Source organism: Mastomys coucha, unplaced genomic scaffold, assembly GCF_008632895.1.
Source record: "Mastomys coucha isolate ucsf_1 unplaced genomic scaffold, UCSF_Mcou_1 pScaffold15, whole genome shotgun sequence".
NCBI classification, from domain to species: Eukaryota; Metazoa; Chordata; class Mammalia; order Rodentia; family Muridae; genus Mastomys; species Mastomys coucha.
Window position 1 is genome coordinate 151480716 of NW_022196897.1, and position 23774 is coordinate 151504489.

The window sequence follows — 23774 nt, forward strand, 5'->3', positions numbered from 1 at the left end:
CCCTTTGAGGGATGACCCACTCAAAGGATGATTCCTGCCTTCCAAGAGAGGGTGGCAGCTTTCTGAACCGAGGTTCTGAGGTCTATAGCAAAGGGAGGAGAGCGCCTTCTGCCTGTGCTGGAAGCTTCTTTTGTGTGTGACTCAAAAAGAAGCCGTGCTCTCCAGCTGGACCCAGAGCCTGTCTAAGGCAAATCCAGCTAACAAGGGCTAGCATTGTCTACCCAGCATCCATCTGCTGCATTCTGAGGCCGGCAGATGGGAACACAGGTTGTTCTGTTGTGGTCTAGTCTTTGGTTTTGTGAAATACCAGGGATGGAACCTAGGGCTTTGCGCATGCAGGATCATCCTCTAACTCTGAGCTCTAGCTATATTTTTACTTTGTAGATTTTAAGACAGAATTTCACTAGTTGCCCCTGTTGGCCTTGAACATATGTCATAGCCTAGGCTGGACTTGAACTCCTCTCTCAGCTTCTCAAGTATCTAGGGTTACAGGCCTGAGTCACCATTTCTGGTAGGAAATATATATTTCTTTTTAAAGTGTGTGTGTGTGTGTGTGTGTGTGTCTGTGTGTGTGTGTGTGTCTGTGTGTGCACATATTGGTGTGTAGAGGCCAATGTCAGGAATCATCCTTAGAAATGTGGTCTACCTTCTTTGAGCCAGGGTTTCTCGTTGGCTGGAGCTCATTGATTAGGCTAAAGTGGCTGGCTAGTGTGTTCTGAGGCCTTCCTCTCTTGCCTCTCCAGTGCTTGGATTATGAGCAGAAGCCTCCACGCCAGCTTTCTGAAGGCTTTCTGAAGGTTGAACTCGGGTCCTCGTGTTTGCAAGGCAAGCAGTTCCCCAGCTGGGCTGTCTATATTCCCAGCCACGGTTCTTGAGTAGACATGTTAATGTGCTTCAGAATGAAAGGAGATGTCACACCACATGCAGAACGTATGCTGTGTGTTCTGCACAGGCAGAACCACCATGAAGGGAGATTTGCCAGGAGCTGATCAGGTTTTATGTAATCTTGTAATCTCTATCAGACGCCGAGGCACATCAGCTAAGGTCATGGAAGATACTCCCAAGGAGGACTCCAAGGCCAGGGAAGTTTCAAACAACTGTTCTCCTTATCATCCACTAAAGCTCCATGATAGATGTATGCAAAGACACTGGTTAGGTTATACAATCATATCTGCATTTGTTTAATAGTTTTTCAAGATGCAGTCATCCACGGTGCTCCCTAATAGCCTGGCTGGTACTCAGTGGAAAGGGCTAGAAAATTAGCCCTACTGCATGTAATCTGAGAAGATTCCAGCATTTGAGAGTCTCTTATGCTGTCTCCCAAGGTAGGGTCAAAATTCCATGAGAAGAGGGTCCCTGTTTGTTGTGTCTCATTCTCTTCTGTGTTCCAGAACCAAATACAGTCTTTAACATACTTAGTGCTTGTGTCTGCAGTGGAGAATGGGTAAGTAAACATATGAATGAGTGGCTGACAGATGAATGGGTGGATAGATGTATGTATGTATGTATGTATGTATGTATGTATGTATGTGTATATATAGATGGATGAATGGATGAATGGACAGATGATTGGATGAGTGGGTGGATGGATGGATGGATGAATAGATGTATTGATGGATGGATGAGTGGACGACTGGCAGGTAGATGGATGACTGGATGGATGGGTGGATGAATAAATGTATTGATGGATAGATGATTAAATGTATTGATGGATGGATGAGTAGGTAGATGGATGGATGAGTGGGTGGATGATAGACAGATGGAAGGATGACTAGGTGGGTAGATGGATGGATGGATGGATTGATGGACAGATGAATAAATGTATTGATGGATGGATGAGTGGATGAATAGACAGATGATTGGATGACTAGATGGATGGATGGATGGATGGATGGGTGGATGGATGGATGGATTGATGGATGGATGAGTGGATGAGTGAATAGAATTGGTGATAGGTGGATGAGTAGATAGATGGAGGAGTCGGTGGGTGGATAGATGAGAGGATGAGTAGGTACATAAGAGACAGATGAACAGTTGGATGAGTGAGTGGGTAGAAGGTGGGGATGGGTACTCTTGGCTAGACCCTAGGCTGGAGCTTCAGGATACAGAGGCTGCACAGTAATTATCTCCCTCAGCTGCAGTAGGGCAGCTGGCTGTAGTCACGGCTGTAGACTCCCAGCCACAGGACAAAACACAGTACTCTGTGGTAGGTGTGGCCCCAGGTCCTGTTTGAGATTCCAGAGGAATAATTAGCTACAAGCCAAATAGGGAAAGCTGGCTGGCCTTTCAGGAGGAGCTCTCAGCTCCTCTTCAGAAAATGCACACTTCCACGGAGTCCGAAGGTCAGGCCCTCCTCCTCTGTCCTGTAGCCTTTGGGTATTTTTTTCTCATGGGACACTCAGGTCCCAGAGGAGACTTGTGGTGCCATAGAGGAATCTTGCAAGTTGGACTCTCTGACTAATCAAAAGTTGGTGTGTTTGGGAGCAGTGTGCACATATAAAATCCCAGCCTAAGATTCAGGCAACAATATGGTTTCCTGGCTTGTAACACTCAGGCTGAAACTCATCAAACGAAACCTAGAGGAGGCCTCCCAGGGACTAGAGTGTTAAAGGAGTGACAAAGAGAAACTGGACCATCTCCTGCCGACAATTTAAGGGAAATAAATGTCTTGAAAATGTAACTCACTCAGTTCTAAGAATGGAATTAGAAAAATGAAATATTCCAATAGCTCCTTAGGAAATCAAACCAATCATTAAGCCCCCTCCCCTTTTTCCTTCTCCCTGCCCTGCTGGTTTCAGCCTTTGCTCTGCAGAGCAGAAGTGGAATTGGCAGGGTTTGTGCCTGCACACCAGTGGCTCTTTGAGAATGGACAAGGAAGGCCATTTCCTGTTTCAGTCTATGGGCCCAGTATAACCCAGGGCTGCCTTGACAAGGGCGTTACAAGAAGAATGGAATACCTGCCAGGCAAGGTGCCTGAAATTACCTGAAAATGTCGATCTGAGAGCCTGAGTCCTGTTTCCTCCTGTATCCTGACTTGTGTCATCAGGTAGATGTGTCATGGCAGTAGCAATGATGCCCAGAGACATTTCCAGAATATTCCCTAAGTCCCAGGCCTCTCACACACATAGGCTCAATTAGTGTCTTCCAAAAACTTCTATGGGGCCACTATTCCCTTCCGACTCTCTTCATAGGGGATTGCAGAAAGCCATTAATTTCAGTCATGCCCAGCAAGCCAAGGCCTGCCACAGCTCCTGGGCTACTGAGTCTGCCCAGGAGTCTTGGTTTCCATATTTTCCCCTAAAGACTCCATTTGTACAGATCTCCTTCCTGGAGGCTTTGACCCTGACAGGAAGCTGGGAAGGCGGCAAGCCTTGAGCAGCACACGGGTCAGGAACACGTTTCATTATTTTTCTGGTTAGCATTTGGAAGACTGCTGGTGACCCCAAATATCTTTGCTTCCCTAGCAGACCATCCTGTGTACAATGGATTCAGATTTTCCAGGGAGCTGATAAGGACCACTGCGCCTTATCTCCTCCCAACCAAGCTGGGGGTGGGGGTGGGGGTGGGAAGAACTGATTCAGAGCAAAGCTCTTGAACGCTTGATGGCAGCAGGATTAGTAGGTGGGAGGCACAAGGGTAGGAGCTAACAAAATAAAGTCTTTTCTATTGTGGCCACCTTGCTGGGGCAATAGGAGATCAGCCACAAAAAGGGACAGAGTAGAACAAGAAGCCACTTTTGATGATGAATGAAAGAGCTAAGTTTACCCCCAGGTATGAAGATGAAGCTGCTGAAGTGGGATTAGGAGTTAGCATTAGGAGGACCCTTGTGTTGGTAGTGCATCCTCAGAGCCACTCAGTACATTGGTTTCTGGGAAGCGATACCTTCTTTACTGTCCGTGCAACCTGGGGGAGGGAGTGTCCTGAGCTATGTGACAGTACAGAGTCCAGGTTAGCTGACTGCAGAGACTCCAGGACCCTTGGCAGGAAGCAGGTTGTCTGTGGCAGGTGCAGAGCAGTGGTGGTCATGATCAGCATTGGGACTGAGGGCTCAGGGTTCTGGTGGCCACTGATTTTAGTTGTTTTGAGGTTTAGGAATAAAAGATAGGGTTTAAAATCACTGTGTATCCCAGGTTGACCTCTGGCTCAGCATCTCAAGTCACCTCAGAATACTGGGATGACAGGAATATGTTATCACACCCAATCTGGTAGCCACTCTGACTAAAAGAGACATAAAAGCCCAAACCTAGCTCAAGCCTGTGACATTCTTCACACTGGGTTCCAGCAGTAGGTGCTGTCCCCACTCTTTCCTCCAAGACTTGGTTCTAAAAAAAATGGTCCTAAGGATCTGATGAGCATCCAGGTGACCTGCGCAATGCTGCCAGGAGAAGTAAGAGAGACCAGAGCCGGGAAGAGACTAATAAACCCAGGAAGGATTGTGCTACAGAGTGGGAACTGCAGAGAAGATTCTCCTCAGTGAAAGGTTAAAGCAGAGGCAATGGCCTCCCAAATAAGAAACAGAAGCCCCAGACAAGGTGTCACATGCTCAGAATCCCAGTACTGGGCAAGCTGAGGCAGGAGGATTAGCATTAGGTCAGTCTGGACTATGCTGCAACCTTGAGGCCAGGGGTGGTGAGACACTGTCACAAAAATAAATAAAATGATAAAACATAAATTAGCAAATGGGTCTAAAAGTAGACACTCAGTAGAGGGTGGTGGAATCTGGGGCTCAGGCAGTAGGTGGCCACATGAAGCCTTCTAGAGAGAGGGAGCAAGGGGGATATTGAAAACAGACCAAAGACAAGAACGGTCAACAAAAGGAGAGTTGGACATGCTGAGTGGTACACACCTGTAATCCCAAGCACCTGAGAGACAGAGGCAGGAGGATCACTGTGAGTTCAAGACCAGTCTGAACTACATACTTAAATCCCATCTCAAATAGATTCACATGCATACACCCCTCCACTAACAAGTACTTACATCCCGTATCTACATGTATACACATATGCACACACACACACACGTATATACACCTACATGTACACACATGCCTGTGTTAGCTGTGGAGATTTAGAATAACAGAGCATGAATAAGGAAGGTTTTTCTGTGAGTTCATCCCTAAGATAATTCTCCATCAATGACACATTTCAATGTGCATTCTCAGGCTTTTATCCCCAAAGGCTCCTATGGAAGGCAGACATCTAAGAATCATGATTCTCAGTTTTCAGAGGAATAAACCGAGGCTCAAAGGGTTCTGGAAGAATTCCACCACACCCTGCCTCAGGCCTCCAGACCCTGGAAAGCAATTCCACTCACAGTAACTTTCCATGGTAATGGAATCCTTTAGTGCCTTCCTCTAGTGAGCAGGCTCTTGAAATGTGATTAGTGCCACTGAGAAACTAGAACTCTAAATTTTACTTCTTTAAGTAAGCTCATGACATGCAGCTCTGGTTTTTGGATGGCTTGTAGTAGAGAGACTTCTTTTTTCTTCCTATGCTAATGACCACTTCCCACTTCAACTACTTCCTGGGTCCCATCTACATCAACTTCTTCCTGGCCCTGGCTGGGACATCTTTTTTGCTGTGGCACCTGGCCTCTCAGACTGCCATCTTCTCCGGGTCTCATTCTCAGGGTCCTCCACCATCAGTGGGGTTTTTGTTTTGTTTTGTCTTGTTTTTTTTTCTTCCCCAAGTCATCTGGTCCTTCAGCAAACTTAGGAGGCACAACCTCTAGGCAGAACCAAACCAAGAAGACAAAGACGTTAACCAGAGTGACCCAGAGAGGAAGCTAAGAAGATCCAGTGCTTTCCCAGGGACCTCTGAGCAAATGCAAAGGGACCATGCTCCAGCTGTGGCCTCAACCTGCCTGGAAGGGTGGAGGAAGCCAGCGCTTTGCGGATGTGGCTGGCCTGAGCTCATGAACCAAGGGGTTGAGAGGCAGAAGTGGAATGGGTTTGCTGTGAGCTACAGTGGAGATGTGACCCCCGTGGCTCCCATACCTTGGCCAGGACACAGAACCTCAGTGTTTTTGTGTGCTCTCCATGGTCCTGAAAGTTTCCCAGCCTCTCCAGGCCTCAGCTTTGACATCTGTAAGTTGGGGATTTTAAGACAGCAGGTCATTTTAGCACACGGTCCTGGAACTCTTTCAAATCCAACCCTCTATTGACATTGCCTTCAAAGTTGGAAGGGTGAGCATTCTCTCAACATGTCTACTCATTACCAGAGACGTCTGTGGCTTCACCAATTTAAAAAAAAAAAATCAAGACTGGACATGGTGATACATGCCTGTCACCTCAGTACTCAGGATGGCCAAAGCAAGAAGCCAAAAGGCCAGCCTGAGATAAAACAGTGAGACCTTGTCTCAAAAAGCAGACAAATAAAAAAAAAAAATCACGCTGGGCAGTGGTGGCGCATGCCTTAAATCCCAGCACTTGGGAGGCAGAGGCAGGTGGATTTCTGAGTTCGAGGCCAGCCTGGTCTACAGAGTGAGTTCCAGGACAGCTAGGGCTACACAGAGAAACCCTGTCTTGAAAAACCAAACCAAACCAACCAACAAACAAAATCACAAAGAGGCAGGTTTTCTGGCCCAGTTTCCTTTTGATAAGCAAATCTTTTAATACTTTGAAATTCCACAGAAAAGCACTTTGGAGCATCTCTTGGGCATTCAGGAGCACTTGGGCACAGAGGGGGGCTCACAGTGCAGAGTTGAGAGCAGTACTTTCTGTCCCTAGGGGCCTGAGCTCCCCTTTACTCTCACCCCCACCCCTCCCTCTGGTGGGGCATTCCCCCTATGAAGAATGTCCCCTCTTCACCCACACCAACAACCAGAAAAAGCACGTCTGATCTGATCCTTGCAGGGACCATGGCTCTTCTCACGCTGGCCCCACCACTCACTCTGCTGTGCCCTGCACGTGAGCCCACGCGGCCTGGCTTGGAGCATTTGTTCTTCCCTGGAGCTGGTATCTACTGATACCATACCTGACGCCCGAGCATGGAGGCAAGCAAATCCAGACAAAAGCCCTGCCTGTGCGGACCTCGGGGCTGGAGGGAGGTCAGATTATGGACAGCAAGCCAGCAATCAGCTCCAGCTGGTGAGAGGATGCTTAGGCAGAGAGAATCCCAACAACCTCTCACAATTCACGGGTGAAGGTAAACTCTCCAGACAGGGGCTACAAGGAGCTGAGGCGGGCCCCGGGGAACAGGGAGCAGGTCTGTCAGAGCTGCCCCCTCAGTCAGAGCTGCCCTTCTCAGTCAGAGCCTCCACTCATCTCCTGTCCTAAGCCGGGGAGAGAGAACTTTGCTCTGGTTTTCACCTGGTGGATTACTTGGTTTTGTGGGCCAAGGGTCTTGTGTAGCCCAGGCTGGCCCTAAACTTACTATGTAGCTATTATTGGACTTGGATTCCTAATCCCCCTGCTTCTACTTCATGAGCTCTGGGATTCCAGGCATGTACCACTGTGTACTAGAGCACAAATTTTGTACCTGTCCCTATCTGGCAGCCCCTTCCTCAACCTGCTCTGCAGGGTATCCTGGGCTCACTCTTATCTTAGCCTGATTAGGAACGAGGGCAGAGTTGACAACTGGTTATCATTCTTGATTTAGCCAAAGTTATGCCAGGGCTACCCTGACATACTCGATAGGACCTGGTCTTCCTTCTCATAGCAAGCATTGTAATCCCTTAACAAAAGAATGCTTCTGAGTTTAGGCCGAACCTCGCCACAGAGATTAAAGTCTTCAGAGGAAGCAGGCAGGGGGAGGGGAGAAAGTGCCGTGTCAGAAGGTTAATTTTTGAGCTGGGAAATGATTTCCAGGCAGCCCCAGGTGACTTTTCCCCCTTGGTCCAGGCTGGCCCCTCTACCCATGAAGGAAAGAGAAGGAACTAGCCAAGGACAGGAGATCACAGGACACTGAACCCCACTAAGATCTCCTTTCCCCTCACCAACTTCACCCTAGGCTACAGCAGGGACCTTTGTCAGGGTGTGTGTGTGTGTGTGTGTGTGTGTGTATGTGTGTGTGGCTAGGATGGTGGTAGAGATCCAGGCAATCCTTGGGGACCAGCTGCCCTCAGTGGTACCTGCCTCTTTGACACTTGTGTAGGCTCTGGGAATGCACAGCCACTGTGAGGCCCTGACCTTGGGGCTCCAGCAGGGAAGGAGCCAAGCAGGGTTTGAAGTGTCAGGCTTAGGTGCTCTGACTGTGGTCAAGCCACCTCCTTCCCTGAGCCTATTTGCAAATAGATAGGGTAGGAACAAGGCCATCCCACTAGCACATGGAGGAGTCTGCCTGGAAGACAGGCAGTCCCCCCCAAAGCAAGGGCCGTGGAGACAGCAGTAGACATGGAACTGAGACAGAGGTAGAAACCTGGACCACAGGAACCTGTAGCTTATATCGTGGTGTCAGTGCCATGGTGCCTGGGTTCAAATCTCGCCTTTATTACTTAACGCTCTCCTGAAGGATTTCAACCTCCTAGCACTGCTGTTGTGGGTATGTATGCCTGGCGGCCAGGCATGGCACAGAGCCGGCGGCGTTTGGGCATTACAGATGTGGCACCACTTCCTACAGAATGGCACTCAGTGTGCGTTTCTTGTCTTTTGCACAAGATTTTCCCCAACCTGGTGGCCCACACCTATAGTCCTAACACTCTGAAGCAGGAGGACCCAAGTTTGAGGCCAGCCTAGGCTTCATAATGAGACTCTCGTCTGAAACAAAGCCAAACAAAAGAAGGTCTTGGGCTTTTCCTTCAGAGATCCCCAAGGGACTTGAGGTCTTTCCTGAGGGGTGAAGGTGATGGCTGTAGACGCCATTCAGACACAGGTGCTGAGGCGAAGGGAGTTTGGAGCACAGACCACTGGTCTGGGGACAGGTCCTGGCCTAGGAACACAGACAAGAACACAATAGGAACGTGGTCCACAAAGCCAAGAAACACGCTAGACAGAGGCTTCCACTTGTAACTAAGGGACCTGGGAAGGCCTCAGAGCCCATAGACAAGGTCCGGAGGCTTCACTCAGTCCTAGGCACAGACTCCATGCCACAGCTCCCAGACTTCAAGAGCTTTGGGGCAAGCATTTGTCCCTTCTGAGCCTCCTCATGTCTGCCTGTCAATGGGGGTACACAGGAGGCTGCTGTCAGTACCAGCAATCGATGAGTCTGACTTGAGTTCTCCCTCGCTGACTTAGAGAACCCAAGAAAGCAGCAAGGCCTCTCTGGGATCTCCACAGGGGAGCTGGGAGCGGGGTCTGGAGAGCTGGTTTAGGGAATGCTGCTCCTGCCCCCACCCAGCACAAGGCTGACCCCTGGACTCATTAGCAGATGTCCTGACAAGTTCAAGCTCCTAGAGCCATTCATTAAAAAGTACTCCTGGGGCACCTCACACTCTCTGGCTGCCCAGGCCTCACTAATCATTCACAAGCTGGCGAGCAGGCAGGCTCCGCTCAGGAATGGTCCCAGATCAGGAGCCCCCAGCAGCCTGACCCAACCCTAGAGCAGACTGCTGTGTCCCTCTGGGCAAAGAAGCTGACTCACTCTCCGACCTTGGGCAGCTCCTTCCCTGGTTGTGCCTTTGTCTCCCCAGCTGTCCCACAATTCCATCGACTCTAAACACGGGTGGGACCAGGAGATGCATCCACATTTGGCAGCCTGATCCTGTCAGGAGACCTACTCTAGCCTGGGTGGAACCCTGCCTAAACATATTGGACACATGAGGTTCAAATCCCATCTAGACTGTCCCATTCTGTGACTGGGGTCCCAGGGGGTTGGAGACAGAAAGGCTAGGTGAGCCGGGCGGTGGTGGCGCACGCCTTTAATCCCAGCACTTGGGAGGCAGAGGCAGGTGGATTTCTGAGTTTGAGGCCAGCCTGGTCTACAGAGTGAGTTCTAGGACAGCCAGGGCTACACAGAGAAACCCTGTCTCAAAAAGAAAAAAAAAAAAAAAAGAAAGAAAGAAAGAAAGAAAGGCTAGGTGATCAAACTCGTCTTCAGCTACATAGGGAGTTCGAGACTAGCCTGGGCTCCATGGGACCCCATCTCAGACAGCCTCTACTACTCAAAGCCCCTCCCCCTCTAAGGCTCTTGGCTTTGAGCCAAAGATAAGGACAAGGGGGTGGCCACTGAACTTTCCCTCGGCACTTCTTTGACCTTCCAGACGCTAGGGTAGATGGGCCTTAGTCCAGCTTAGAAGGGAAGAAAGGGGGAGCTCCAAGAACCCGGGGCCTTAGTGAAGAGGAAAGGCCAGAGGGTGCAGGGAAGATGAGTCCCAGGCTCCATTCAAGTCTCTCCAGGCCACCAGGCACAGGCTTAGGGGGATGCAAATATCCAGTCTAGTCCTCAGTACTCCAGCGGGCTGCCCAAGCGGCTCTAATGTGCCTTGCTCTTTCAGTTTCTTAGATTCACAAACCAAGCTTCCCCTCACCGCTGAGAGCTTCTTCCCAGCAGCCTTCTCACGTAGGCAGAAACTGCAGCATAGGGAAACTGAGGCACTTTCCTAAGTTCAAACAGCCAGAAAGCAGAAGAACAAGATTGCAGCGAACCACCAAGCAACCTGCTGCGGGAGTCCATATCTACCCCGGAAGTGATTTTACAGGACTGGAAGTGATTTTACAGAGCCGGAAGTTATTCTACAGGGTGCACCAGCTCGTGGGAGGTAGGCCCCTGCTCAGTCCACAGTACAAAACCCTCAGCAAAAAAAAAAAAAAAAAAGTTCTACTGTTCTACGTGTCCTCCACTTCCTCCCTGAGTGGCTCAGCTTAGAGGGTCAGCAGATAAATCTACAGGTTCCCTCATGCTAAAGGGGGGACTGAAGCAGGAAGGGTTAGGCCAGAAGCATACTCATGTTCATTTTCTCCGCCATGGCAGCTCAGTCCTAGCCTCTGGAGTCTGTCGTCAGTTCTACTGTGCGAGTCCTGGAAGGATGAGCCCATTGTGTTGATGAGTAAGTAGTGTGAAGTTTAGAGCAGAGTTGCTTATCAGTTACCTGGAGGTGTGGTTTCAATCCAGCTCTAGATGGCTGCTTCACTGCTTGACTGCACTGGAAGATGTGGTGAAAGGGGGATTTGTGCTGGACAGGGCAGGGACACTGAAGATGGCTATCCAAGGGGAATGATTGGCCATTGTACGCCAAGTTAGGACTCTGGAAGTCTCCAGTTAGGACTTCTGGGTTCTCCAGAAGCAAGGTATTATGGAAACCAGCACCGACATAGGTAGTGAGGCAGAGGTGGGGAAGGGAGCTTAGGCTTGGGAGTTGGCTTTGAGTGCCAAGTTTTAAGCCAGCTGTATAATGAGGAACGTCTCCGTACCTCAGTTGGTCATTTCAACTGATGAGTGCAGGGTGGCCCCAGTACCTGCCCAGAGCCCTGGGGGAGCAGCCATGCCACACATGTTAGTTCTTTGGTCTTCCTAGAAGTCTGGGAGCAAGATGGTGCCTCCCTTGAAGTGGAGGAGACAACAAAGCCTGGTCCAGCATGTTCTTGTTCTCTCTCTCTCTCTCTCTCTCCCTCTCCCTCTCTTTCTCTCTCTCTCTCTCCCTCTCTTTCTCTCTCTCTCTCTCTCTGTGTTCTTTCTCTGTGTTCTTTCTCTCTCTGTTCTCTCTCTGTGTTCTCTCTGTGTTCTCTGTGTTCTCCCTCTCCCTCTCTCTCTCTCCCTCTCCCTCTCTCTCTCCCTCTCTTTCTCTCTCTCTCTCTGTGTTCTTTCTCTGTGTTCTTTCTCTCTCTGTGTTCTCTCTGTGTTCTCTGTGTTCTCTCTCTCCCTCTCCCTCTCCTCCCTCTCCCTCTCCCCCTCCCCCCCACTCTCTCTCTCCTGAAAACTGTTAGTTGTTGGTCCTGGGGAGCTGGGGCTAGGGACTAGTGGCAGAGAGACGGAAGCTTTCTCTGCCCCCTTTAACTCCTTCTTCCCCTGTGTGGAACCGGAAGCAGCCAGGAAAACCTCTCATGCACTGAGCAGGACACTCAGGAGAGACATTGGTAGGCTCCTGCTCAGATGTAACACCCACTCTGTTGGTGACGTCTGGGCCTGAACCATGGAGGGGTAAGGTCTGGAGAGAATAGTGAGACACACCATGCATTGTATACCAGGGTGACCCATGTAGACTTCTCAACCATGACTGTTGAGTGTGCTTCTGACAGCCTTTCCTGCCTCAGTCTCCCCTTTAGCAAGAGGGAACCTGCATTTGGCTCTGCTGGCCCTCCAAGCTGAGCCACCCAGGGAGGAAGTGGGAGGGGTGTAGAACCCTTTCTGCTGAGGGTCAGGCCTTTTCATTCCCTCTACCAGAACCAAAGACACCTACTGCAGAGGGCTTTACCCAGCACTGCACATAGGGCACCCAAAACCACCTCGGAGGTCTGCAGCCTGTGCATGCAGAGCATCATGCTTCAGCCATGGCTTTATCTTATGTCAATCATACCTGTGGACAGAGTAGGTGCTGAACTTGCCCTGTGCCTTAGTTTACCCATTTCTGAACAGAGTGGCCGTGACGAGTGAGGGATCCAGTGAATAGCTAAAGAGTAGCGTGGGGTCTGGCATGTGATGTGTCCTCAAAAGATAGCAATCTCGTTCTTCCCACCCACAGTTCTCCAGGAAGATAGTAACGCTGAGCTGCTGTAAACCAAGGCCGTGGCTGGGAGGCTTCACAGAGGAGTCCACGGACCCATGGCTACCACAAGTGTCCTTGGAGCAGTTGTGTGGCACTGAGGTGACAAGAGACAACTGTTGGGTAGGCTGAGGGAGAAATGTTCCCTGTGTCACATGTAGCCAAGGCAGGGTCATATTCTGTTACCTTATTCTGTCCTGTGCTCTCCAAGGAAGAAACTAGGAAAGATACCCCATTCAAAGTAAAAAATATCCCATTCAAAATAGAAAAATATCCCATTCAAAGTAGAAAAATATCCCATTCAAAATAGATCCCCTTATTTATGTTGGGGTTTGGTCTGTTGCTGTGTATTGTAATGCTGAATTCTGTACCCAAAGGTCTAGGACTATGAGTGAATTCTCACGTTTACTGTGCAAGCCTTGCTCCTTAAGTTGAAGCTCTTGTAGTTTGGTCTGTTGCTAGGTACTGTAATGCTAAATACTAGCCCTGCTTGCCTTAAGGACAAGGAGATCCTCAAGTACACCAAGTGATGCTATGTAACCTTGCCCTTCACGTTATCCATGATTGGTCAATAAAGAAGCCTAAAGCCTGTATGTGGGCAGAAGTGAGATAGGTAGGGCTTTGTTTCCGGAGCTTGGGGTCTGAGGCAAGAGACCACAGAGAGAGGAGAAGATGCACAGGTAGATGAATCATAAAAACATGGCCACCGGGGCTGGCCAATTAGAGCTAAGAGCAGCCCAGATGGAACATGGCAAGTTGTAACTCAGATTATTGATAGGGAAGTTGATCCTAATAGCTTAGAGAGCAGCTATCTGCCTGGCTCTTGTGCAGTTAATGCTTACTAGAAATATGAAAGTTTTGTGTCTTTTATCTGGGAACTGAATGATCGAAGGTGGGGTAGAAACCCCCAACTGAGTTTAAATATTTATTACAACATGGAGGAAGAAACTAGGAAAATATCCCATTCAAGATAGATTCCCCCCAAACTGAAGTGCCTGTGAACACACTTAACCAAAGATGATAAAGACATCCACAATAAAAATGTCAAGTTACCGAGAAAGGAATCACAGAAGACACTAGAGGATGGGAAGACCACCCATGCGCCTGGCTTGGCAGGATTTATATTGTGGAAATGTCTCTACTAATAAAGCTTATGTGTAGATTGCAACACTTATCAAAATTCTGATGCCACAGCTCACCGATCTAGAACCCCCCCTCCCCCAATTCCTATGGAACCACAAACAGCCAAAGCAGACCTAAGGGGTAGACACAGCTGGAAGGTTCACCACACCTGTCCGCAGGCTGTGCCACAGAGCCACAGCTGGAAGGTTCACCACACCTATCCACAGGCTGTACCACAGAGTCACAGCTGGAAGGTTCACCACACCTGTCCGCAGGCTGTGCCACAGAGCCATAGCTGGAAGGTTCACCACACCTGGCCACAGGCTGTACCACAGAGTCACAGCTGGAAGGTTCACCACACCTGTCCGCAGGCTGTACCACAGCTGGAAGGTTCACCACACCTGGCCTCAGGCTGTACCACAGCTGGAAGGTTCACCACACCTGGTCGCAGGCTGTACTACAGAGTCACAGCTGGAAGGTTCACCACACCTGGCCTCAGGCTGTACCACAGCTGGAAGTTTCACCACACCTGGTCGCAGGCTGTACTACAGAGTACAATGGTAAAGACAGCCTGGTGCTGCATGAAACAGACAGTGAGAACCCCCACAGAATTGGAATCCTGGAAATAAACCTGCAAAGCTACAGAGACCTGGTTTTTGACAAAGGAGGCAAAACTATACATTGGAGAATGGACAGGACAGCCTGCTCAACCAGGGGTGACAGAACTGGGTATCCACGTGCAGAAGACGGAAATTAGATTCATATCTTTCATCTTGCCTCAAAATCAATTTGAGATGGATTAAAGACCTTGATTTTAAGATCCAGATGCTGAAACTTCTAGACACTAGCCGAGGTAATTATCCTCCAGGCAGCAGAGTCGGCAAGAATGTTCTGGGCAGAACACCTGCAGCCTGGGAGCCAGCCCTGAGTACCAACAGCTGGGACGCTGCGGAAATAAAAAGCAGAGTTCAGAGAAGGAAACAACAGACAGCACAGGGAGTCTTTCGGAATGGGTGGCAAGCTTGACCAGCGCTGCTTCAGACAGGCTGATAGCAGAATTTACAAAGAGCTGCAGAAATCAAATATTAAGGAAACAGAATTGCCAATCAGAGAATGGGCAAAGTAACTGAATAGACGGTTTTTTAAAAAAGAAAAGAAATGAAAAGAAACAAAGAACCAGCCGGTCAGTGGTGGCCCACGCCTTTATTCCCAGCACTTGGGAGGCAGAGGCAGGCAGATTTCTGAGTTCAAGGCCAACCTGGTCTACAGAGTGAGTTCCAGGACAGCCAGAGCTACACAGAGAAACCTGGTCTCCAAAAACCAAAAAAAAAAAGAAAAAAGAAAAAGAAAAAGAAAAAGAAACAAAGAGCCCTGACTAGCCAATCCCTGATTTTAAAAGTGTTTGCTGTCCCTAGCCATCAGCCAAATGCAAATGGCAGGACATGGGTTTTTCTGGGTATAGCCCAGGAACAGAATAGCTGCCTCATGTTAGTTCTATTTAAAATGTTTTTGAGGAACCTCCAAAGATGTTTCCATGATGGTCCTATGAATTTGTACACTCCACCAGCAGTAAACAAAGGTTCCTCTTTCTCCACGTCCTCTCCAACACTTTCGTCAGATTTCTTTAATATTTTTAATTCTTATTTCTGCAATTGTCGTGAGCGCTCTTAACCACTTAGGCATCTCTCCAGCTATTGTGACTGAAGTGAGGGGCTACCTCAAAGTAGTTTCAATCTGCCATGAACCATCCAGGAAGCTCAACGGAATGCCTGGTCTTTTCTATGCCTCAGTTGCTACACACACTCGCGTGCGCGCACGCGCGCACACACACACACACACACATACACACACACACACACACACACACACACACACGCACACGCACACGCACACGCGCACGCACACGCACACGCGCACACACGCACACTGGAGCTGCCCTGAACATCCCTGAGCTGGCATGTGAATCTTGAGCTGTGGTTCTTTATATTTCTTTCTTTGTTTTTTGTTTTGTTTTGGTTTGGTTTTGGTTTTGAAGACAGGGTTTCTGCCTGGCTATCCTGGAACTCACTCTGTAGACCAGGCAGGCCTGCCTGTGCCTCTGCCTTAACCCTGAGTGCTGGGGTTAAAGACATGTGACACCCCCACTGCTCTGAGCTGTGGGTCTTAAAGGATTTCTGGAGAATGGGACGAGGTCTCTCCCTGCAGCCTCCTGCCTGCTTGCATTTCCCTGCAGAGGAAGCCTGACACACTGAACTCAGAGGCCCCTCAGCCCTGTGAACTAAGGCCTCCTCAGGAAACTGTAGGTCCCCACTGGTCTGGGTGGCAAAGGCACGCTGGCCTGGAGGGTCCTTCCCAGTGTCTATCTTTTGGGCTTCTGCCACACCTGATGTGAGTTTCTGAGTCACAGACCACAGACACTGGACCCTCACTTTGCAGGTGGCAGCAGCCAGCTTTTACCAGGCATTTTTCGTTTTCCTGGCAAGCGGGTTTCACAGAGTCACTCTGCTGGGGAGGAAGTTGAGGCTGGGGACAAAACAGCTTGCCAAGAGGCAGAGTGGCCACGTGTGTCTCCTCCCAAGACTGTGGTGCACCTGCTTGGGAGGCAGCAGCTTGGCACTGGTCTGTAGACTATGTCTTCAGGGTCTGGGGGTATCAGAACACTCATCAGTGTAGAGGGCACCGTCCTGTGGGGCTGGGTCAGGACACTCGATCTAGCTCCCTGCCGAGCCACCGGGAACCATGCGGGCCTGTTTACACACCTGGCAGAAGTGGAAAGCTGGCCAGGTCTCAGAGGACGATGGCTGAGGCCTAGAGCTAGGGGTGCCCATAAGGGATGGGCAGCTGGCCACCTTAGTCAAGAGTACTCCTAAGATGCTCTGGGGTCCTCTGTGGGGAGACCAGGATGGCTTCCCTCTGTCTCCTGACCTCAGTCTCCTGACTGAAGAAGCAGACGCTGCTGATCTCTGCTCAAATGTGCCACAGTCCAGATGTGGGCAGGGGTTTTAAGAAGCATACACACTCTGAAACCAGGGCCTATGTCTAAACCTAAGCTAACCAGGCTGCTGTTGCCAAGTGTCCTTCATGTGTCAGGCTACGTTCTCGACCTTAGGGACACAGAGGGAACTGTATGTAGCACATGAAGCTTTACCCTGACACTGCCCACAGCCCAGAGTGAGTTGTGGATAACGGAACAGACAAGACTACACAGTGCTGTGCAGGCAACGAGATGGTGAAGCTTTAGAGAGGTTCTATGGGGTGAGTGGGACAAGATTTTTAAAGTGGTCATCCGGGGGGATTCCTCGAAGGCAGTGCCCTTGAGTCTAAGACGTCAATAACCATGGCCCTCCAGCTGTAGCTGATTAGGGTAAGAGAATTCCAGAGGCAGAGTGGATGCAAAAGTCCTGAGGCAGACACAGCAGGGCAGGTGTAAAGAAGTAGCAGGCTTATAAGTGGCTGGAAAAGAGTAAGAAAAGAAGCGAGGGCAGGAGAGAGCTCCGATCTGGTTTTCTAGTTTCTGCCTCTGGTGGTCTGACAGCTGGAGGAGCTGTGCCACTCAAGGTTCGTGGTGGCACCTAGGGATAAGAAGCCTGCACCATTGCTCATGCGGTAAAGTAACCCTTGTGAAGCCCACTCCAGCTGTCTGCTCAGAGGGACTCAACTCCAAGGTGCTACTCACCTCCCCAAATCACCAGGCCAGACACCATCTGGGGACAGCTCTGAGTCCCAGAGCTCACTGACGTTCTACCAGCGGTCAGCTTTGACCTGCAGCCCAGCCTCAGGTTTCATTCCCCGCAAAAGGGGCTCCGGCAGCCCTTCCTCCCTGCCTCTGCCTCCTGCCGGCCCTGGGCCTCCTGGTACTCTTGGCGGCATCGTGGCCTGGCTCCTGTTTCTAGGCACCTGTGAGTGTGAGGGGCTTATTCCTCCATGACAGTTACCCCGTGGCTAGGAGCTCCCTGACCAATCCCAACACCACGAGGAGAGGTGGCAGGCAGATGACAGTGCAGGGCAACACCCAGAAGTGACTTGAGACCTCTGCTAATTGTCCAAGTTGGTCTACTGCCTTGGGCCCTGGAAGCTGCCTTGCCTGATGTCATAGGACTGGTTCCATTGAATATAATGTGCCATGCACATAGTAGGCCTCAGCCAGACTCAGAGTGGGTACTCAGCCAGTGCAGCTTCTGCCTGTTCCTGCTCTCCAGGGTCAGGGTTCCCTGAAGCTTAGGATGGGGTAGAGGGAGGCTCACTTTCCTGCCTCCTCCAGCACTGCCAGCAGTGTCCTGCCTTCCTCCCCGCCCCTACTCCATCCAGGCCAAGAACGGTCCATGGGGCAGATGCCTTCTGGCTTGCCAGCTTGACCCTAGGTAAAAGCTTGTCTGTTCCTGTCACCCAAACATCATAGTAAACAAGGCAAAAGGCCTGGGGACAAGCAAGACTTTGGCCTCAGCCTGGGGAGCACTCACAGAACCGGGGCCCCTCGGCTCTGATCTGCATGGGGCAGGCAGAGAGGACCACGGGAGCTCCTCACCAGGGTCATGGGAGGATTTGTGAGAAATGCACGGTGAGAGCTTGGCTGCTGACCAGCATTCCTTTGTTCTCTTATGCAACTTGGATTTGCTGAGTGTCTACTACATGTCAGGCCTATGCTGGCTGAAGACACCGAGGTACGGACAGAGAACCCTGCCCTCCCAGAGCTGACCTCTCTCGGTGGGGATATAGATGGCATGCCGACAGATACATCGCTTAATATGTGACAGATTGCCAGCTGATGATAAAGGTTGTCAGGGAAAGGGGCAGAGAAGACAGTATCGTGTGGGGATCTTTCATTTTCCCTTTTAGATAGGACCTGAAGGTGGTGACGAGGAAGGCCTTAGAGGAGGTGATGGGAACCACGTAGGAAAACTGAGCCAGCTTTGCAGACCGCTCAGGGAACCGTGGCTCAGAGGGAAACACATGTACAAAGGCCCTGGGTGAGAGCCAGTTCTGAGGCTCCAGCCTCCCCTTGCTTTCCGCCATCATGTGTGTATGCTGCTCTCTGCCTGTTCAGTCATCACAGTCCTGGATTTTCATGCACAGGCCCTACACAAAGGCTCCCCTGTTAGATGGTGAATTTAAGTTTTCCAGAAGGGAGTGGAGAAGGGTAGGATAGGCTTGTGTTCTTTTAAGAAGTGAACAAGAGGGATATGACCAAGTAGAGAGCAGAGCTGTTCCTCACTTTCTAGGATTCAATGGCGCGCGCGTGCGTGTGTGTGTGTGTGTGTGTGTGTGTGTGTGTGTTCATGTATAATGTGTCTGCTTATCTGGAGGCTAGAGGACACCCTCAGGAAGGCCATCAGCCTCTGAGAGACAGAGTGTCTCAGTGGCCCGGAGCTCACTAATTAGGCTGGTCTAGCTGGCCAGTGAGTCCCAGGGATGTCCCTGGCTCTGCCTCCTACAGTGAGGGATCACAGGTGCACACGACATTTTCTCACGTGTTCTCAGGATTGAACTCAGGTCCTCACACTTCCAAGGTGACAGCTTTATGTTCTGAGCTGTTCGTCCCTCCCGTGTGCCACTCCTGTCCCTCTCTGGACTTCCGTGAAACGCCTTTAACTGAAGACCATTCAGCAAGGTCTGGCCACGGAAGGCGTCAACCCACAGGGCTGGAATTCTATTGTTTTTCCAGGAATCTCCACCAGGGATTCCCACCACCAGGTCATGTTGTCTTCCAATACTCGGGGCCTAGAGAGCATGGACAGGAACTGGAGTGGTGCTCAGGCGCTATGTGAGGTCAGACATGTGACTCAACTTTTGTCTCCATCTCCTCATCTGAGGAGGATGGCCACTGTACTTCCTTCTTAAGACCACTGTGGGAGGGAAATAAGCTGAGGTGTGATATCCAGGCTCAGGTGGGGAGGGGCAAGGCATTGGTCGTTGTTATAGCAACAAAGGCCCAAGCCCCGTATTGCCCTGAGCTTTGTCTGAATTCACAGCCCATTGAGATAGGGAGCCCTTGCCTACCAGGAAGGAAAGCGAGGCTCAGAAACTTGGCCTTCAAGCCCAGAGCCATCTCCTCTATTCCTTCATCTTAGAGTCCCTATTCATCCATCACTAATGCTCTCTGAACCTCAGTTTCCCTTACCTGACAATATGAGCATTTTCATTCTTGAATATTGAGTTCAAAAATCACAAAGTCCCCATGTGTCCATGGTGATTGTGCCAGGGGACCCAAAGGATAACCAGGAAGGCAGACAGCATTTCGGCCATGTTGAAAGAGAGGCCCAGAGGAGCCAGTGTCTTGTCTGGATCACAGAGAAGGGCTGTGGGTTGAGAATCCAGTCCTGATCTCAAATCCCCACAAACAGGGAAGAAGGCTTCTCATGGCCACCCACTGGCAAAGATTGAGACAAACCGAAGAAAGGTACCTCTGGACTTGCAGACAAACGCCCCCCAAGAAGATCTCTGCCCCCTCCCCTCCAGGTCAAGCTCTTCCAGAGGACATCGATGGGCAATTCAGAAGCAGGGGGCTTCCAGCTGTAACTTATGACTTGATTTAGCCGCAATTGCAGCTTGCTCTATGCACCACCTGTGCAACATTCTGTAGCTGTCCTGCCTGGAACTTCCCGGCCACCTTTCCTCAGAGCATCTTCAGAGTCACCCAGTGGTGAAGGACTCACAGCGGCCAAGGGGCCAGAACAGCTGTTTGCTCTTTGTGGAACCAGAGGGGAGGAAGCTATTCTGCCAGCAGACAGGCTGGTTTAACTCGAAAGCATGTCACAGTGGTCCCGGTCACACCCACTAGCTATCCAGGCCACCGTTACACTCCTACCTCCAGAGATGGCCTTTAGTGGAAAACACAGCAGCTCTTGACTTCTGTCCAGAGTTGCTGGCAACCCCTGGGGTCGTGGAAAAAGATTCCCTGGCGGGGACTGGGGGGTGGTGCTGGGAATTTACAGGCCTCAGCTTGGTGTACTTTCTCTCCCAGCTCATACCTTGAACCACAGTATATGCTAGGAGCCTCTCTGTCCCCAACCCCAGCTTTCCACAGTGGACCAGCTCCTTCTGGACCAGTGACTCATGAGCATCAGAATGTGTGGCCTAGACAGATCACAGAGATAGAAGGCCAGGGCTGAGCTGGTGCGGCCCCCATTACTCCATAACATACGAAATGGCAGATGCCCTGGTCTTCCGAGTTTGTTTGTTTGTTTGTTTGTTTGTTTGTTTTACCTTGTCTGGTACCTGCCACTCTCAAGGATTTCCAAGCCATACTTGTCCGATGCCACCTGCTTGGTGGCCTGCACATGCCTTGGGCTCAGAGACTTCCAGGAAGTCTCTGACGAGAGAAGTCGGGTAGACACTACGGACACTCCAAGCTGCCATAAGCTTTTTTAGATTGGCCCCACAGCCATGGGGAGGCTGTGTCTACACTGCCTGCCAGCTATGAACCCAGAGTGGCCTTCTGTGGAGTCACACTCCACAACAAAGAGTAGGACACACCAGCCAGGAGCTTGAGGAAAACTATGTAAACCACTCCGAATGCAGAGATGCCAAGCCTCCTCACCCAAACGGATCCACCTGCCTCCCAAGACCAGGCCGTGGCAGTGACATCTAGGGCCACATAAACAGTGCTCACCAAGGAGCCACAAACGAATGAGTGGCCCTGTCCTGATAAGAAGAGGGTGCCATCCCAGTACACACGGTCCCACAGAGCATGTGTGATCCTCTGACCCTGCCATACCGCGTCATCTACACATGCCTGAGAACCTCACCACTGACTTACCCCAGAAGTAAAATTCAAAAGTCTCACTATGCCTTAAGTAAGTCTGAGATTTGTGTTGAGCCACACCCACTGCTATCCCAGGCCTGGGCTACCATGGGCCGCATTGGGCAGGTTACCCAGCCTCCTCAACCTTCACTTCCTCACGTGTCAAGTAGGAAGGCAAACACAGGCACCTCCCTGGCTGAGCGGACAGCAGAAGATACTGCTGCAGAGCCTGGCCGGAAACCTTCTCTTATCAGGCAGGCCACAATCCCTGCCATCTACTCAGCTAACACAAGTTAAGGTGGTTGTGGCTGCCCCATCCAGTTAGAGCCAAGGTGGGAATGTCCCTGTCTCTTTGCAGGACCTCATCCGAAACCCATGCCGGTGGATCTGCTCTTGTGATTTTTGCCTCTGGGGCAGAGCACACAGCAGCCATGGGGCTCGGTAGGCATACAGTTCCTATGCCTCCACTGTCTCTATCCAGACCTCTGGCCATCAGACTGGTGTCCTGGCTTGACCTTCCACCTTTTCCCCAGCCGATCACTCTGGCCTCCACCAACCTCAACACTGATTACCAAAGGCAAAGGGATGATCATCCATTTTAAAGCCAAGGAAAGTGAGACCTGGGCAAGGAAGGGAGCTGGGGAGTCCCCAGGCCAATGATTTGCCCTAGGGCCTCAGTGGCTTTGGCAAGGGTGACCTACTCCTTTTGAGGTCATTTATTTGCTCTCTTCAATGTCAACAGAGTCTGACGGGATAGATAGCTGAGTGCTAAAGGACTGGCTGTGCTTGGCCGGCCTGGGGTCACCGTTCCTTGTCAGGCATGCAGGCCTTCTGCAGCAGGCTGCTCCCTGGGGTTCCGCTGCCTGCTCTCGGGTGTCACATATTAAAGGACACCATTACCTCTCCTTTGTTTTGTGAACATCGGCTAGCTCCCCCAGTACTGTAGTAATGTGGCCAAGCACCTTCTGGAAGGAGCCACCGAGTGTGAAGGGCCTCTTGCCCTTCTGGGACTCCTGATGGGCTGGGCACAGGTGCTGGTCCCTAGGAACTCACTCCAGCCTTCTCTCTGAGAGCACTGGACTTTGGGAACAGCGAAGGCCCTGAGCGCTCAGATGTGGGTACTCAGGGGGTTCCCATTGGGAGTCACTCATGAGTGTGTCCCCTGCTATCTTCAAGCCTTAGTTGTCCTAGCTGGAGTGGAGCGAGGGATGCTCTAAAGGGAAATGTTTTAGGGGTGACACAGGACAAGTGACACCCCTTCTAGGAAACGCTCAGGAAGGTGTAGTTCTCCAACCATTGAGCAACTGCTACAGAACAAAAGCAGATAGTACGAATTAGGCGCTTACTTCATACCAGGCTTAGTTCTAAGACACCGACATCACCGACATATATTGACTCCTTTATATTCACCGAGAGCCTACGTTGCGTTATTGTATTCTTTCTTTCTAGGTAGGGGGTACATAAACCAAAGTCCAGAGAGGTTAAGTGACTGGCGACAGGTCACACTGTTATCCTTCGGAAAGACCGTGAAGGGCTATACCCCAATAGCACCAAGCAAGCGACTGGAGCTCAAACTTTAGAAGAGTCGGAGGGCGGAGAGAGGCGGACCAGAGAGAGGCAAGGAAGGGAGAGGGGGAGCGCGTGCTCCTAGGAGGAGGCAGGCTCAAGGCAGGAGGGTCTCGACCCGGGGCCACCGTACCTTAGGCGGTAGGGCGAAGAGGATGGGCAGCAGAGCCAGCGGCACCAGCAGCAGCACCAGCAGGCGCCTCGCGCTCCACACCTTCTTGGCCAGCGCCGCCAGCGCCGCCATCCGCACAATCGCCGGAGACCGGGCGGCCCGACTGCCCCTCAGTGGCCGGCCGGCAGGGACCTAAAGCCCCGAGGGACTGGGAGGAGCCACGTGGAACCGCCCCGGCCGCGCCTCCTGGGCCGGGGAACCTCGAGGACAAGGAGCATGGAAGTCTCCCCCCCCCCCCCCATACACACCCCGCCCCCGCGCCCCACTCGACTCACGTGGGAAATGGGGCAAAGCCCAGGTGGGGCTAAAGACCTCAGCACTGTCACCCTAGTTCAGACCCTGTAGGGACAGACAACACTGCTGTGACCTCTAGTGACCATGGTTGCAGCCTCTTCCAGACTTGGAGGTTGGTGGGGAGTTTAAATAAGATAGTGCTTCGTGCAAAAGGCCCACTCACCCGTGGGTAGGAGCATTCCTTTCGCAGTGACAGATGCCACAACCTGCTTGATTGTGTTTGCGTTGGGACAGACTCTCATTTAGCCCTTGCAGCTGAGGACCACCTTTAACTCCCATCCTCCTGCCTCTACTTTTTGAGTG

General features: G+C 51.0%; 1 protein-coding gene across 2 annotated transcripts in view; it reads right to left on the minus strand.

Moving 5' to 3' along the window:
- The window catches only part of Slc13a3 (solute carrier family 13 member 3), a 69809-nt gene extending 46530 nt beyond the window's left edge, over window positions 1-23279 (minus strand). Inside the window, exon 1 of one of the 2 annotated variants that reach the window (XM_031372768.1) lies at window positions 23139-23275. In XM_031372768.1, coding sequence (XP_031228628.1) covers window positions 23139-23249 — 111 coding nt within the window. In that variant the 5' untranslated portion in view covers window positions 23250-23275. Of the gene's footprint in view, window positions 1-23138 lie in introns of both variants that reach the window. The other variant, XM_031372769.1, reaches the window with a different exon arrangement.
- Between the last annotated feature and the right edge of the window lie 495 nt (window positions 23280-23774).